General features: G+C 53.9%; 1 protein-coding gene across 4 annotated transcripts in view; it reads left to right on the top strand.

Annotated features, from left to right (window-relative positions):
• Positions 1 to 16,379, top strand: part of SEZ6L (seizure related 6 homolog like) — a 36,884-nt gene that overhangs the window by 10,200 nt on the left and 10,305 nt on the right. For all 4 annotated transcript variants that reach the window (XM_064674849.1, XM_064674848.1, XM_064674847.1 and 1 more), the window contains exons 2-3: positions 12,476 to 13,237; positions 13,901 to 14,034. In XM_064674849.1, the coding sequence (XP_064530919.1) occupies positions 12,476 to 13,237; positions 13,901 to 14,034 (896 nt within the window). The remainder of the gene's footprint in view (positions 1 to 12,475; positions 13,238 to 13,900; positions 14,035 to 16,379) is intronic.

The following is a 16,379-nucleotide window of genomic DNA, read 5'->3' as shown; positions in this document are numbered from 1 at the left end:
CTTCCTCAGCCCCCCAGCACCATCCCCAGCCACAGGCCAGAGCCTTCTCTCATACCTTATGCATGCCCAGGACCCCTCAGCCTGATCCCTGAGTGTTCAATATTGCATGTCAAAATGGCGATGCTTAAAACCAGATTTATGTCTCAGATATGCCTCTTTTAATCATACTACACTGCTATCAAAAGGACATTAAAAATTACGGTTACCCTGTAGGAACATAAACAATAGCAGCAGTGAAAAAACCCTTATCCAAGACGAGTGACAAGCAGGGTTTTATAATTAGCTGATTCTTTACCTGCTGGGAAGAAGAGTTGGGTGTTTTCTCACCACCTTTCCCCTTCACCATGGTGTGCCAAAGATAATATGAGCAGAAAATGTGCCCAGACACCAATGATATCACACGTGTTTTACAGGAATACAAAAGGAACATCTGACACAGCCCCTCTCCACATGCTGATTTCAACATCAAAGCTCTCTGGAGAGACTTGTGTAGCGATGCAGCTCCCTGAGCCAGAGTGGCACTTCCCAGCATGGTACTGCTGGTGTCACATGGTGCCAAAGCTGCTTTGATGGGAGTAGAAAAGCTGGAAAACCAAAGAGCTGCCCACTAGGAAGTGTGATGGTCTCCAGCAGGTCCAGGTCCTCCCCAGCACACCCATTCTGAGGCAGAGCTGGGGGTAGAAATGAGCCTCCAGAGCTGGCATTTTAGGGCTTTCTTGGTTAACTCAATCCATCTGTGATTAATGAACAACGAGGACGTAACTTGAGTGCGTGGGGTTTCTGATTTTTCTATTAGAGGATTTTTTTGGGGCAGAGTAGAGGAAAGTAACATTGCCCAGTCCCTTACAAGGGAGATGTGCTTCCATGCCCCTTGTCAGCATCCTTGTGCTTGTTCCCAAGGTGGAACACAGTGGAGGGGCAACAAATCCCCGTGGGCACAGGAGAAGGTGACACATCCCCACGCTGGGCAGGTGCCCTGATGTAGATGGGGAGTTCCCTACAGGAAGTGGGAGAGGCAGAGACAGTTTCTGCTGCTGGCCACAGTCCAGCTGGAGGACCAAATCCTCTTTGCTTGTTTACAACACACTTTTAGCCTTCCCTTTCTCCATTTTGGGGAATCCAGGGATGTCCTGGGTGTTGGTGCTGCCCTGGCAGCCACACTGGGTGCAGAGGATGGGGTGTCCCACACCTTATTAGCTGGGCACAGCTGTCACCACCCCAGCAGTCCTGGGCAAAGCGCCCAACCTCTTTGTTCCCAATGTACTTGCACCTCCCAAAAGCTTATCATTATCCTTTCTGATATAATCAAGATCAATCAAACAGAATAATAGAGCAGAGGTCAAGGAAGGCTCTTACTTCCTCAGGGAACAAGGGGCTGCTTTCGTCAGAAATACCAGGGAGCCAGCTTAATTGTTCTAAATTTGAGAAATTATGAATGTGCTCTGTAATTGCATGTTCTCCTGCACTGGAGAGGGAGGAGAGACCTGGGAGAGGCTTTGGATGGGAGCTCCCACTGCAGACACTGCACCTCCAGCCTTGGGGGCTGCTGCCACAGAGTAGGGTTTTAGGATTTAATGCCTCATGCCACCAATACTGGGCTGAAAGGAAACTCTCTCCCCTGTGCCTGCCCAGCTATTGTTGTGTGGGTGCACATCGATGAGGAGGAATGCAGAGGGATGCAGAGGTTGCTGGAGCCAGTCAGGGGACTCAGCAGGGCTGCACCCAACCCCAAGAGTGAAGCTGCTGCTTGCCATGCAGGACTGTGCTCCTTTCCTGACATCCTGATGGCTAATGAAAATATATTTGCTATCTGTATTAATTAAAATAAAGTGCAGCAGCTCGTCATGAGGCTCCGTGGGAGAAGCTGTACATGGGTTATCATCAGCCAGCACAGCGTTGTGCAGCAGTGGAATTAGTTCTGCCAGGCCATCTTTAAAACACAAATCACTGATGGCTGATACAGCTGACAATTAATTATATAGAAACCTGTGTCACTGGAAATGAGGTGAGGGCTGAGGAGCAGCAGCAGCAGCCCAGGACCCTGCAGGGATGGACCTGGGGTGGGCTGTATGGTGCCAGGGTCTGGGGCAAGGTAAGGGGGTAAAGCCTGTGCCAACCCCAAACTGCTGCTCTGCACCCCCAGAAAAACTCCATTTTTAGTGAGAAAATTTTTTTTAGAAGTTAAAAACTGAATTTCAGGCAAATCTTGTCTGCAAAGGGGTTAGTTTCTGAAGGAATGAGCCAGTGCAGAGGCACATCCCTGGCAAGGAGACTCTGGACACTAGGGGCATGGTGGAAGCTGTGGTTCCCATACAGATCTGTGCAGCAGGATGTGCCCATGGGCACAGGGAGCTGCTCTGCTGCCAAACTCCAAATTGTCCTGACACAATGAGGATCCGGCAACAAAGTGCAGGTTATTGCTTTTTTAGGAGGAAAACACTGAGTAATGGAGGGGGTGACTGGCTGACAACCTGCATCGAGGCCAGGCTGGACGAGGCTTGGGGCAACTTGATCTAGTGAAAAGTGTCCCTGCTCACAGCAGGGGGTGGAACTGGATGAGCTTTAAGGTCCCTCCCAACCCAAACCATTCTGTGATTCCATGGTTCTGGGATCACATCTGCTGGCACTGCTCCAAGCTGCGAAACATCGTCTGGGAGCCCAGCACATCCCATCCCTCGGCCATCCCGTGCAGCTCCAAGCTCTGCCCTCTCTGCTGGGGCACACAAGGCTGGCAGTGGTGCAGGAATGGGAACAGAGAGCACCGGCTGTGCCCTAGCTCCTGCCAGCCTCGGCAGCACAGCCCGTCCCCATAATCGATGGAGCCCAATAACTGTAATAACCACAACCATCAGTAACCCTCCGCTTTCCCTGCCTTCCTGATTGCCGGCAGCGGGGCCGTTCACAAGCTGTCAGGAGTCATTAGGCACTAGAGCTGCATCATTTCAGAGTGGTGCAACAGGGTCTTTTCAAGGGCACCAGCATGCACCGGGCAGCACCAGGCAGCACTGGTTCTTATATGGTTCCTGCACGGTTCCTGCATGGCCTCAAAGAGGAGAAAATGCAAAGAAAAGCATTGCCTGGAAAAATTTCCCATCCAGAGCAGATCTTTGGGATGATGCAAACTGTGACCATCATCAGGACACACTGACCCCGATGCCTGGCCCAACACAGTGTCCCAGCAGGCAGAGCTGAGACCCCATTCTGTCCCTCGTGAGGGAGAAACAGGCTGTGCATGGACTGGGTGTTGCAGGGGACTGAAGCACAGCCTGGGGTACCGAGAACCCCCAGCCCTGTCCCCAGTCCCTCACCCTGAGCAGCTCCAGCTCAGCCACCTCTCCCCCATGCATGGTGTGATCCCAGGTGCTGCATCCCTGTGTTGGGAACAGCCTGTCTGGGTCCATGGGGAGAGCAGAAAACACCTGTGTGCCCTGTGCGAGATGTCACCCATGCCATCCTCATTGCTCTGAGACACCTCTGCAACCCAGGAAGAAGGGCAGGACCTGGTGGGCTTCAAATCCTGCCCTGAGATGCCCCAGGGCAACTTTTGGGGTGCTACAAAAACAATCTTTTGGAGTACCCCTGGAAAAACCCATGGAGGAGAGCAGGCAAGGGCAGCAGCGGTGCCAGCCGTGTCCTGCCCTGCTGCTACAGGAGAGGCAGTGATGCACCTTGAGGTGCTGCCAGTTCTGCTGCTCTCACAGGAGCCTGGACTGGAGCCACGCTGTGATTCCTGTTACATCCTGTGAAAGAAATATAAAGAGCTGCCAAACAGATTGAGCAGAGGCAGCTCAGCTCTCCCCCGTCACTGCAGTCGCTCAGGAGCTGTGCTGTGAGCTCTGACAGGAGCCAAACTCTCCAGCTGCCCCAGCCCAGGGAGCACCGGTGCTCTGGTCACCTGCATCTCTAACATCACGTTGTCACCTCATATCTCCACTTCTGGAGTGGAAATAAAAACTAACCAAACTGTGAACACACCACAGACAGGTAGAACAACAGGGGAGGTTCTGAATAGTCAGATATTGCATGGATGTGACTGCCTGGAAGTGAGTCCATGAATGATTTATAGCCAGGTAGAGAAACAATCAGCGATTATAATCAGACTAAACTTTTTCTCTCCAGATGTTTTAGGGCTTTGTATCCAGTAATTGCTTTCCAGTGTCCCCAGGGGCAGGGAGTTTGACTGAACCCACTGGATGAGAGCTTATGCAATTCTGGGGTGTCCAGTGGGTTGCCCGGGCTGTTCACCCTCACCTGGCATGTGCTTGGCCAAGGCAGGGTAGGAAGGGACACGAATGTGGTGCCCACACTCCCACAGAACCCCTGGCTGGCACAGCAAGGGATGCTCCTTGGAGCTTGAGGACATCAGTGTGTCAGGGAGAGGAGCCCTCAGAGGTAAAGCCCTTCTGGCCATGGCATTCCAACCTCCCCAGCCTGCCCAGGTGGGTCCCAGGTGGCAGGAACTGCCAGGGCTCTGTGGTTGGGGCTGAAAGTACAGAGGGTCCTGGCTCACTCCCTGTGAGCAATGTCCTGCCCACAGCAGAGCTGCTGAAACCTGGGCTGCAACTCTGCCAGGGTTTCTGCATCCCTGCCAGTGCTCTTGCATCCCTGCTGGGGCTCCTGTGTCGCTTCTGGGTCCCCTCCACCACCCTAGAGGCAGTGCCAGGGCAGAGCACCCCTGCCAACACCTTGGCTTGTGCAGCACTGGCACCGAGAGGCACTGGCATGGCAGGGACACAGCTGAGCAGAGCCCAGCCAGGCTGGAGCCCCCAGGAACCCCTGTGGTGTCACAGCACGAGCAGAGCATGAGCTGCTCCCGAAGAGTTAATCCCGGCACTCGCTTCTTCAGATCTGCTCCGCTACGTCTTAACAGTGATGGGAGATTAATTATTTTAGCTGCAGAGAGCTGACTAGAACGGGGTTTTGTAGCTAAATATACTCTCTCTTTAGGAACCCATTTAATTTTATGCCCTGATGTAGATGGCTAGGCTGGATGATTGGTGCAGAAAGAAGGAGCTTCTTTTCCCCCACTTCAATTTGTACTCTGAAAAACTGCCAAAATACCCAATTTCCTCTCCCTGGGAGGGCCCTGAGGAGCAAACATCCCACTTGGGGAGCCCGGGAGAGTTACAGGATGGAGCTGCCTCTTCTCCTTCATCCCTGTGGATTCCTCATCCTTGGAGTTGCTCAAGGCAAGGTTGGACAGGTCTTGGTCTAGCGGAAGGTGTCCCTGCCCACGTCAGGGGTGAAACTGGATGATCTTTAAGGTCCCTTCAAACCCAAACCATTCTGGGATTTTGTGATCCCTGTGACAAACCTCTGTAGAGTGAGGACACCCATGGGGACACGGCAGCAGAGGACAGGGAGAGCAGGTCCCCCTGCCCTCGGATTCTGTGTCTGGTGCTGGCTGTGATAATCCTGGGGGTGCATCTGGCCAAGGTGGAGTTCTGGCACTGGGGATTTACCAGGAAGACTAGAAAGCTCAATGGAAAACTTCCTATTTGCGCCTAGTGAGAGGCTCAGCTTCCACAAAAATTAATGCCTCCTTGAACCCACTGGGTTAATTCCTTTCAGCCAGGTCTGTCTGCCTGTGACAGGCACAGATGTGCCTTTCTTATACCTGACATCATAAAAATCTGTGATAAACTCAAACCAATCCCTGCATCAAAGTTCTGCTCTCTGTAATAGCTTTGCCCCCCTGGGCCCTGGGCCCCATGAGTCCGTTTATTGCTCTTGGAATATCAGGATAATTCCTCTCACATTGGCTGGGGAAGCAGTGGGATCCATTTAGGAACAGTCAGCATGCGATGAGTTGTATCGCTTCAACACTGCGAATCTCTTGATTCCTCCATAATTGGATGAGCCTCTTTAATTCCTCTTCCTCATTAGCTGCTGGTGCTGCTCCTCCCGTGTCCTTTTGGGAAGGAGCTAGGCAATTCCCAGCATGATTTCATCCCTGGGTATTTGGGGCTGTGCCAGGGCTGCTCTGTGCTAGGTGGGATACAGGGGTGAGGGGTGCCAGGGTGCCAGGGCTGGGGCATTGCTGGGACACACAGGCTCCAGAGTGAGGGGACCTGCCCAAAGCCGCAGGTGCCTGCACGGAGCTGGCGTGGCCAAAACAAATGCCCGAGAGTCAAAGTCTCATTGATTCCAGCTCCATGAAGCAGCACTGGGGAGGAAAATCTATTTTCCTCATAGCTCAGAGAAGTGTGTAATTTCCCAGCATCTGTCAGGCCGCTGCGGATCGTTAGAGCAGTTACGAGCTTCTCGGGAACACGTGGAAGGGAGAGGTTTGCAAGTTTAATTCCCGTATTCCTGGTGGTGTCCTTGCTCCTGAGCAGAGTCAGCCAGGCACAAGCAGCATGAATTCACCAGTCAGGCACAAGTAGGATCGATTTGCCACTGAAACAGGTTTTTAGGAGTGTTTTGCTGTCGGAATGTTGCCCGCTGCCTGCAGCAGTCCCTGACAAACTCCCTGCTCCCACCTGGGACCAGGAACCCACTCACCTATGGCCAGTCTAGGGGGCTTTTCCATCCGATTCAGCCCGGTGCTGGGATCAAGTGTGGCAATGGGTATGTGCTGTCCCCCAGGACCGTGTCCCAGCCCCATATCCTCTGCCAATGCAGCAGGTCCCTGAGTCTCTTGCTATGAGCAGCAGGCATTGGTGAAATGCCTCTCTTCCATCCCTGGAAGTGCTCAAGGCCAGGTTGGATGGGGCTTGGAGCAACCTGGGCTACTGCAAGGTGTCCCTGCCCATGGCAGGGGAGTGGATGAGATGGTGCTTAAGGTCCCTTCCAACTCAAACCATTCCAGGATTCAATGATTCCATGATTCTCTCTTCTCCTCTTCTTTCCCAGAGGCAGATTTGCCACTGGATGCGGGAGCTGCAGCCAGGTGGGCAGTGGGGAGGAGAACCCTGTCCTTCCTGGCCATGGCTTCTTGGGCTGGGCACCACTGCCAGCATCCTCACCCAGTAATGAGGGGTTTCCATGGCAACCTTATTTGAGCATCGCAAGTGACACAGATGTAAATTTTAAAATGAAATATTCAGACCACAGTCCTATGAGCATAAATAAACCCCTGCACACGGGCAATTTAACAGCATTTTAAAGCAGATTGGAAACTCCCCAGGGCCACCGGAGTCTCTGTGGCATTGGGAAATTCATGGGAATGGAAAGAAATGCATCCTGACCCCATCCTGCCCCAGGAATCCCAGTGCTCAGCCCCATCCCAGCCTGAGCCCAGAGCAGGATCAAATCAACAGGGAAAGCTGCTGGTTCACCTGCACTGCAGAGGATGTGGCACATGGGGACAGCATGGGAATGACATCCAGGTGCCCCCTGGAATGGGAGGCAAATCATTCCCGGAGATTCTTGACCTCTTCTGCAGTCTCCTCCTGAGCAAAGGCTGGGCATCTTTTTTCTTCTGAATTATCTTACATCAACTGCTCCGTGGAACAGTCCATGTTTTCACGGTGTGCAGGACCGAGCACTGGAGTCCTGGGGCTCCCAGCACCCCTGTGCTGCCATCCCTGCCGGGCAGGACCTGGGGACAGGCACCGCTGCTGTGTCCTTGTGCCACGCCGGAGAATCACTTTATATTTTCTCTGACTGCAATGGAAATGTTTGTCTGAAACTCACCCACAGCCCTCCCGCTTCTGCCTCGCCGGGGGCACAGAGTCGCCTTTAAGAGGAGAGCGGCTCCGAAACTCGGGGTGCCGCGGGCAGACCCTGCTCTGGCTGCGCTTCCCGGCGCTCCCACGGGGATGACTCACCCGGATCGGATTGCTACGGCTTTATTTGCTTACAGGGTGAACCGGCAGGATGCTCTTGAGGAAAAGTGGAGGGTTTTTGCCATTGGAAAAACTTAATTTGTTGAAACTGTAACTGCAGGAAAACGTGGGATTCACATCTCCTGCCTGGAGGCAGGCGGCCAGCGAGGCTGCTTCCGGCTGTGGGGACATTTGGAAAATGAAAGACTGTTTTGATTAAGGCTTTTCTGCTCTTCAAGATTCAAGGCAAAAGTCTAAAATCTGAAACTTAACCAAAAAATTTCCAATTCGTCACAGCTGAGTGTTTTCACGGGCACAACATGCTGCTTCTCAGATCTTCACTTCCCACCCAAACCCTCTGTTTTCCTCCCTGAGGGTGAAACCTGTGTGGCAGGTGCTGGAGGTCGATGTGGGAAGAGGCAGAAAAGCAGGAGGTGCCCAGGGTGCTGCTGCCCCTTCCCACCCACCAGACCCCACTGACATTGGGTTGCATCAGGGACTGGCCTCAACAGCCCTCTTTTGTCCAAGATCTGGGTAAGCCCTGTATGACCTCATCCTCCTGATGATCCAGTGCACGGCAGCACCTGCCAACCCTCCTTCATCACCTGTGTGGGAATTGGGAATTCTGGGGGTTCGGCCTGCATGCAGAGGCTTGGGTGCTTGAGGGTTAGGGATCAGTCCTGGATAAGGTGCTGGGGGGTGCAGGATCAATCCCAGCTCTCCATGAGGTCTCACATGAGACACCAGCAGCAGCTCCAGGATGGATTAGCCCAGCCCAGCACCTGTCAATCTGCCTAGCCCGTCACACAGGCAGAGCACAGGGCTGAACACCACCATTAATAGCATCTGGATAAGCTTTATCCATTTCTGCTATAATCAGATCCTAAACCCTCCTGGACAGTGACTCCCGAGCTCGAGCAATCCCGCTGCCGTTCCCAGCAGCCAAGGAGCGTGTGCTCATTGTGTGGCAGCGATACCATCGGCATTAGTAATGGGAGCCCGCGATACAGCTACTCGTGGTTTAGCCCTTTCAGGAGCACAGTGGCAAAATGAGGCCTTTGTGATTATTCCAGCATCCTTTTATCAGGCATTTGCAGCTCTGTAATTCCTCTAAGCCCCTCTGACTGAGGTATCTCAGCAATCAGGTTTGCCTGCAGCTCTCCAGCCACTCTCTCTGGAGCAGCAGATGCTTCTCTGCCACCACTGCCCACAGGACAGAGTCTCATCTCCCTGGCTGGGGCTGCAGGGATCCTGGGGACCCTCTCACATGTGGATGAAACTTTGGGGCTCCCATGGGTGGTTGATGCCCTGCAAGCACCTGTGTCAATGCTGGGTCTGGGTGAGAGGAGACGCTCTAGGAGCCCTTACCCTGCAACCCCTCCTATCCTGCTGCCTTTCCAGACCCCTGTGGCATCACCTGAGCCCTGAGAAAGGGCTGTGTCCCACTGGCAGCTCCCACAGTGCTCAGCACCCTCATCCCACCAAGGAGCCAGAGCTTCCGACACAGCTAAGTATAAACTGCGGGGGAGTGCGGCTGGTTGGAGACATCCTCCCTGGAGCCGAGCTTCCTTCCACGGTGTTTACACGCTGGTATCCAGGCAGATCCCAGAATAGACCTGAAGAAGAGCTGTCGCTTTGCGTTAAGGTCACTTGCGCTCCAAACTGTCCTGGACATGTCTGTCCCATCCCTCAGGAGCAGCTGCCCGTGCCCACAGCGCTGTGCAGAGCACAGAGCCACGGGTGCCACGTTTGGGGGAGCAGGGGCTGCAGGGCCACAACAGAGGCTTCCATGGATTTGAAGAAGCCTTTCCAGTCCTGAAAGAGAGCCTGCAGAGAGCTCCTGATCAAGATACAAGATAAACCCCTTGTTCATCTCAATAGCATTTATTTCCTCCACAGCTGATCTAGCAGATTAGATCAAGGTCAAACGTGACCATTTCTCTTCCACCAGCTCAGTGTCTCCAGACTGATAATTTGTGAGAACAAGATGGATTTTGGCAGCCAATGAGAGTCCTGCTCAGCCTGCCCCAGCCCCAGCCCAGCCTCCTGTGGAGCCAGATCATCTCTTACCCTGTGGGCCTTGGAGGCAGGAGAATGGCTGTGTGCATTGAAATCGGCATGAAAAGGCTTTCCAAAGCCCACCCCGATCAATACAAAATATGGAAACCCATTGCAACCCTTCCTTAAGGATGTGGATACTTGATTCTGTCTCCTGAGATGGGGTCCAGGCAGGACTGAGCGAGCAGGGGGCTGCACTGGGGCTGTGGGGCAGCTCTGAGGTAGGTGGGGAGGGAGCAGAGTCTGGCAGCCTGGGGATGTGCTGGAGCACAGCTCAGGTTTGGGGGTGGTGATGCAATCTGGAGCTGAGATCATTAATCACTTCTCTTTCTTGTAATGTGGAATAAGCCTATATTAATCCTTCATGCCAAAGCCCCTGCACGTCCCCCTCCCTGCCACAGTCTGGTTTCATTCCACCTTCTCCACTTCCCTGGAATGCACATTTGCCCTTTACAGACTGAAGCATGTTCAGTGTCTCATTAAAGAGTCACTTTACAGGGTGTTTTATTTCATGCTTTGTTAAGGACAGAATCGGGTAAATGCATCCTGGCAAAGGATCTAATAAGGAATTAGTCAACTTTCCAAAAGCATAAAACATGGTTTAATGGCAAAATCCATTAAGAATTAGGGTTCATGCGACAAATAACCCAGGGATGCTGGTTTGATGTTTCTGGGAATACATTGGCTTTAAGGACTTGGGATCCTGCAGGAACACTCTGACTGTCCCACTGTCACCCAGTGTCCCACCAGCCAGGGAGCCTCATCCCCTCACCTCCAGGACTGTGCTGCCTCCTCCTTGTCTGAAACCCCCATCTTCTCCCATCATGGAGAAAGCCTTTTTCTGCAGAGCACTAAAACCTATGAGGTGACCTGTGGGACAGCAACCACCATAATGGACTTCAGCTGCGAGAGGAAGGCAAAAGCCCAAGAAAGCTCTGCAAAACTCCTCATGACAGGAGAGTTGACACTGGCAATGCCTTGGGGACCAATTCCCCTCCATCAGCCCATGGCAGGATGCCCATGGGGGCCAGGACCAGCCCAGGGTGGGATGGAGAGGGAGGCAGAGACCGTCAGAACAAAGTGGAGGTTGCCGGGTCTCCCAGGTCCTACTCCCAGCAGCATGTGTGGGGACACCAAGGCACCCAGGGGGAGCCAGGGGAGATTATTCAGAGCTGACACCAGTTGGTGGTTGCAGATGATGTGTGTGAAATGTCTCCTAATGTGCTAAGGGAATCAGCTAATTGATTTGCTGAACCACTTGCTAATTAAAGTATTAATGTTTTAACTTGTGGGAAACATAGTAGGAGAGGCCAGAAAACCCTCTGGGGCCAGAACACGTTTGCTGGTGGCTGGATTTATGACTCGACTGGCTGGCAGCAGGACACAGTGGCTTGGGGTGGGCACAGCTCCATCCCTGGCAGTTCCAGGGGTGAAGGACCAGCCCAGGTACTGACAGTGTGTCCAAAGACTCTCTAGGACCAAGGACTGAAAGCAGCACAGGGGCTGTCAGTGAATTTTGGTGACTCCATCCTTCAGGATAACTCACCAGCCTTTGTCTTTCCCTCTTATTCCTTATCTTCAACTCTTGCCAGAAACTGCTCTGATTTTCCAGAAGATGGAGCAAAGTCAGTTTTCATCAGTTGCTCAGTCCCTCTACACAGGCTCTTGTGTCATTCCTCCATCCCCGTGGGCAGGATCACCCAGCAGTGTCCCTGTGTTTCAGATTTCACATCCAAGATGTGAAATCTTTTTTCCTTTTCATTCCAGTCCTGCCTAAATTGGTAGAATTGAAACACAAAAACCCCAAGTTAGGTCTAGCCCAAGCATTGTGCTTTTGTTTAAAGCACCTGCAATACTGACAGTGGTGATGTGCCCGGGGTGATGCGGAGGTTTATCTAGAAACCCTGGCTGCTGCTTGGGAAAGAAACCCTGGCTGCTTGGGAAAGAAACCCTGGCTGCTGCTCCAGCCCCCTATCCCTGGGAGAACTGGCACTGTGGTGGGCACATGTCCTGGCTGCCCCCATGGGCACATCACAGCAGCTCAAACTGTTTTTGGGAGCAGGTCTGTGCCTTCGTGTGCAGCTGGGAAAGGGAGCATGTGCTTGGGCAGCCAGCAGTGGGGCTGGGGGCTTGCAGATCCCCCACGCCCACACAAGGGCAGGGATCCTGCATTTTAGGGGCTCCAAACCCTCCCAGGGGAGCTGAGGGGGCTGGAATTACGGTCTTTAAGTACCGTGCATTAAGCACTTTCCCTGGCAACTACTGTTTCCATGGAAAGCTTTGACTCTGGCTCTCGGAGCTCTCTGCAGTATCTCACAAAGATCACCCTGTATTTCACCCCACAGACCACAGCCCAGACACCACACTTGTGGTGGATAAATCTGTATTTATGCAATTATCTGGCTGGGGCAGTGCTGGGTAGCTTTGGTCACTTGCTTTTTATCCTACAGGTTGTGTTGAGTTTGCTCAACACAAGGGGTGCCTAAGGGGCTCTGCGAAGGCTTGTGTTGTGCTGTGGGGACCACAGCAGAGAGCAGCAGGTGTTCCTTCAGCCACAGCTTCCCAGGGGACTGATTTCACACCAGCAGCACAGTTACAATTTCATGCCCAGACCTGTCCAAGTCCCACTTTTTCCTGTTTTTTTTCAGACAGCGGATCAGGGGCGGCGCTGGTCCCTGTCAGCCCAGACCCTCTTGCTGCAGATGAGCTGGTGGACAAGATGGTCGGTGGAGCTGCAGAGTTCGGGCACAGCACAGGTTTGGCCGGTGGAGCTGAGGATTTTGGGCATGCCATGGGTTCAGATGGTGGAGCCGAGGAGCTGGGACATGCCACTGCACTCAACCTGCTGCCAGCCACGGAGGGTGGTGCCAAACCAGCATCAGAGGAGACAACGTTGCTCATGCAGAGCCATGTCCTGCCAACAGCCACCACGGCCCCCAGCACTGATGCAAAAAAACCTGTCTCTGTTAAGAAAAAGCCACCAACTCCAAAGCAAATAAATATGGGAAGAAAGCACCCAAGGCTCAAGCCCACCCTGGCAGGGCCCCCTGGGACTGCCTCCCCAGCCAGCCCACTGCGCTCCCGGCTCCCCACCACTGCCCAAGATCCACGAGTGCCAGCAGAGGACATGGACCAGGGGCCCCCAGAGCTGCCCTGGGGGGACCAGGCCACCACCAGCTGCCCCACACTGCAGATCTCCCCATCCACCCTGCCACCAGCCCTGCCTCGGCCCTTCCCTGACAGCGCAGGTGATGCTGAGGAGGTTCCGACCGTGGCTCCCAATGGTGACACCGTTATCCCGATGAACAGTGCGGAGAGAGACGTGCACAGCTCCTCATCAGAGGAGAGCCAAGAAACCACCACATCCACCATCATTACCACCACTGTCACCACCACAGAGCCCACCCCAGGTAAGATGAGCTGCCAGAGCACAGGCACAGGGGTACGGCACCTGAGGGGGAGCAGGTCTGTGTTTAGGGCAGCCCCCCAAAACTAGAACACCACCTGGGTTTGGGGGGCTGCCTAAAATCTTGGTGCTCAGAGGGCTGGAGCACATCTCCTATGGGAAAAAGCTGGGAGAGTTAGGGTTGTTCAGTCTGGAAAAGAGAAGGCTCTGGGGAGACCTTAGAGCCCCTTCCAGTGCCTAAAGGGGCTCCAATAGAACTGGAGAGGGACTTTGGACAAGGGCCTGATGTGACATGACAAGGGAGAATGGCTTCCCACTGACAGAGCAGGGTTAGATGGGATATTGGGAAGGAATTCTTCCCTGTGAGGGTGGTGAGGCCCTGGCACAGGCTGCCCAGAGAAGCTGTGGCTGTCCCATCCCTGGAAGTGTTCCAGGCCAGGTTGGACAGGGCCTGAAGTAACCTGGTCTAGTGGAAGGTGTCCCTGCCCATGGCAGGGGGTGGGACTGGATGATCTTTAAAGTCCCTTCCAGCTCAAATCACTCCCTAATCCTACGATTCAGTGGGATCAGCTGATTGAGGAGAGACCTGGGTGCTGGGTTTTGGGGTGCGGGAGGGAGCTGCCAGGTGATGGTCCCTCAGTGTGATTGCTGACATGTGTTCCCCCAGTCCTGTGCAGCATGAGCTTCCACGACCCCGAGGGCTACATCGACTCCACAGACTACCCCCCGCTGCCCCTGCACGGGTACCTGCAGTGCACCTACAATGTCACTGTCTACACGGGCTACGGCGTCGAGCTCCAGGTGAGAAGAGCTTCAGTTTGGGGATCCTCACAGACCCCTGTGTTCACAGCAGCAAATTGTGCAAGGCACCCACAGCCCTGGGCACCACTGCCCTGGGCGCCCGCACTTGCTAAGATAAACCTTCCCAGGGAAAAAATAGATTTTTCTTGGGCCTCCTAATAAACAAACTGTACGAGGGAGCTGGTACACCCTGAATGTCAGCGATGATCAAACCGCTTAAATGTCACACAATTAATTTAACAACGAGGCACTGGCAGACAATTTGCTAAAAAGGCACTTGGTTTTGGTGGGAAGAACACAAGTCCCCTGGTCCCTGCATCCCCCTGCCTGCTGGGAAAGGTGTGGGTGGCCCCAGTGGGTGCAGGAAGCCCCGAGGCAGCGGGGTGGGCAGCCCAGGTCCCCTCTCCAGCCAGCGCAGGTGCTCACCATGTGCCCTCCCATCAGAGTGGGGCATTCTCACCAGGTTGATGTGCTCCATCAGCTCTCTCCAAAATACAGCACCCCTCAGCCTGATGAGGCTGGGAGCAGGGCAGCGGCCTCAGCGCATTCCAAACACTCTCCACGTCAAACCAGCCCAGAGTCCCCATACTCTGGCATTCAATTCTTTCTTCTTGCGTTCTCCCCATGTCACTGTTGGCATCCAATTAACATCCATTGACTTTAATTTGTGTAATTAAGAATGTGCATTAGAAGGAGCAGGGGTTCCACTGGGGTTGTCCCCTTCAAGTGGGCACACGCTGTGGCTGATCCCTGGGGTACAATGGCAAGGTGGCCACCAGTCCCAGAAGTGGGGCAGTGGTGACAGCACAAGGTGAGCACTGGGATGTCTGAGCATCTCAGACACTTTTCCATGGCAGTAACTGTCTCCTCAGATCTGCAGGGTGCTAAAGACAGGCTGCTTTGCTGTAAATTCGCCTCTGCCCATAATCCATCAGGTGACACCACTCCTGAACTTGCTCTGTTGTAAGCCAAGGTTTTAATGGAGCATAAAATTAGCCTCTACACAAGCCCCCAAGCTTTGCATTTCCCTTTGTTGATGCTTCTGAGCATTTCAGACAAATTAAATCACAACAGCAGGTCCGTGCTGGCAGAGCGTGGCCTCATCTGCAGCTGGGCAGTGCCCTGAGCTGCCCGACCACAGCTGGGCTGTGAGCTCCGGGGGCTCTGAGGTGAATTCCATCTGGTAGGTGCTGGATAATGCAGTGCACCTTCCCCAGCTGCCCCGTGTGATGTGGGTAATTGGTACAACTGGAGAGGTTTGGATTTAATTCACAACTCTTGGAGTGGGGATGGGGAGTAAGTCCTTATTGGGTTAGGAAGGGGATGAGCTTTCCTGCCAGGATGGTGTAATGCAGGAATAATTCAAAGGGGATTCCTTTCTTCACGTGGGTGGGCTGAACTGGGAGCTCTGGAGGCCAGAGCCACTCAGGATGCTGTTTTGGGAGATGCCAGATCAGGCTGGGCTGGGAGCTCTGGAGCAGGTGCTGTGTTGCTTTGTGTTATAGTGCTGTGGTGGGGTGACCTGGGGAGCTGGGGTGGATGGTCCCTGTGTGGAGCCTGAGCTGGTGCCCACCCCAATCACAAGTGGTGCAGGGTCTCAGAAGGTCCTGCTGGAGGCTGAACATGGAGGGGTGTGTGAGAGCTTGGGGTCTCTGCTTGGCTCCCTGCCAGCAGCTCCCCACATCCCTCACAGCAACTCAGGGACAGCTGTACCCTTGCCTGTCCCTGTGCCAGCCAGGCTGTGCCATGGCAGCCCTGAGAGCTGGGAGCAGCCAGCTCTCCAAATGCTTCGTGAAATTATATTTATTTTTAAAATTCTTGAATCTTCTTGGCAGGAAATAGAATTTCCCTAAAGAGGTTTTCTAGTGGGTGAGCGAGGCTGGCAGCCTGACTTGAGGATCCCTCCTGCCTTTCCAACAGGCTCTGGAGGAGCTGACATCAGTGCAGACATCGATTAAAGTTAGAACTGGTCCTCCCAGCCCCTGGCAGGAGCTCACACATATGGTCCCTCTCACAGCGCTGACGGTCTCTGGCATGAGGCCACTGCATCGTCTGGGCTCGCTGGGTACTCTGGACTCCTCTGACGATGCCAGCCTGGTGCTGGCACAGAGAATGGCATGTGACATTCACAGTGACACCCAGCTCCGGGCTGCTCTGGGCCTGGGTTTGCTGGAGGACAGGCTGCTGGTGGAGTCGAGTGGTGTATGTGTGTGTGTGTAGTGTCCCATGGCACCCAGCAGTGCTCCTCAGCTTCCTCCCTTCCACAGAGCTCTGCCTGCTCCTGCTGCTCTCCTGAATCCCCTTCCCAGGGCAGAGCTGCTCCAGCAGCACTCCTGAATGCTCCC

The sequence above is a fragment of the Pseudopipra pipra genome, chromosome 18 (genome assembly GCF_036250125.1).
Source record: "Pseudopipra pipra isolate bDixPip1 chromosome 18, bDixPip1.hap1, whole genome shotgun sequence".
In the NCBI taxonomy this organism is placed as follows: domain Eukaryota; kingdom Metazoa; phylum Chordata; class Aves; order Passeriformes; family Pipridae; genus Pseudopipra; species Pseudopipra pipra.
This window is presented reverse-complemented; position numbering and strand designations above follow the sequence as displayed.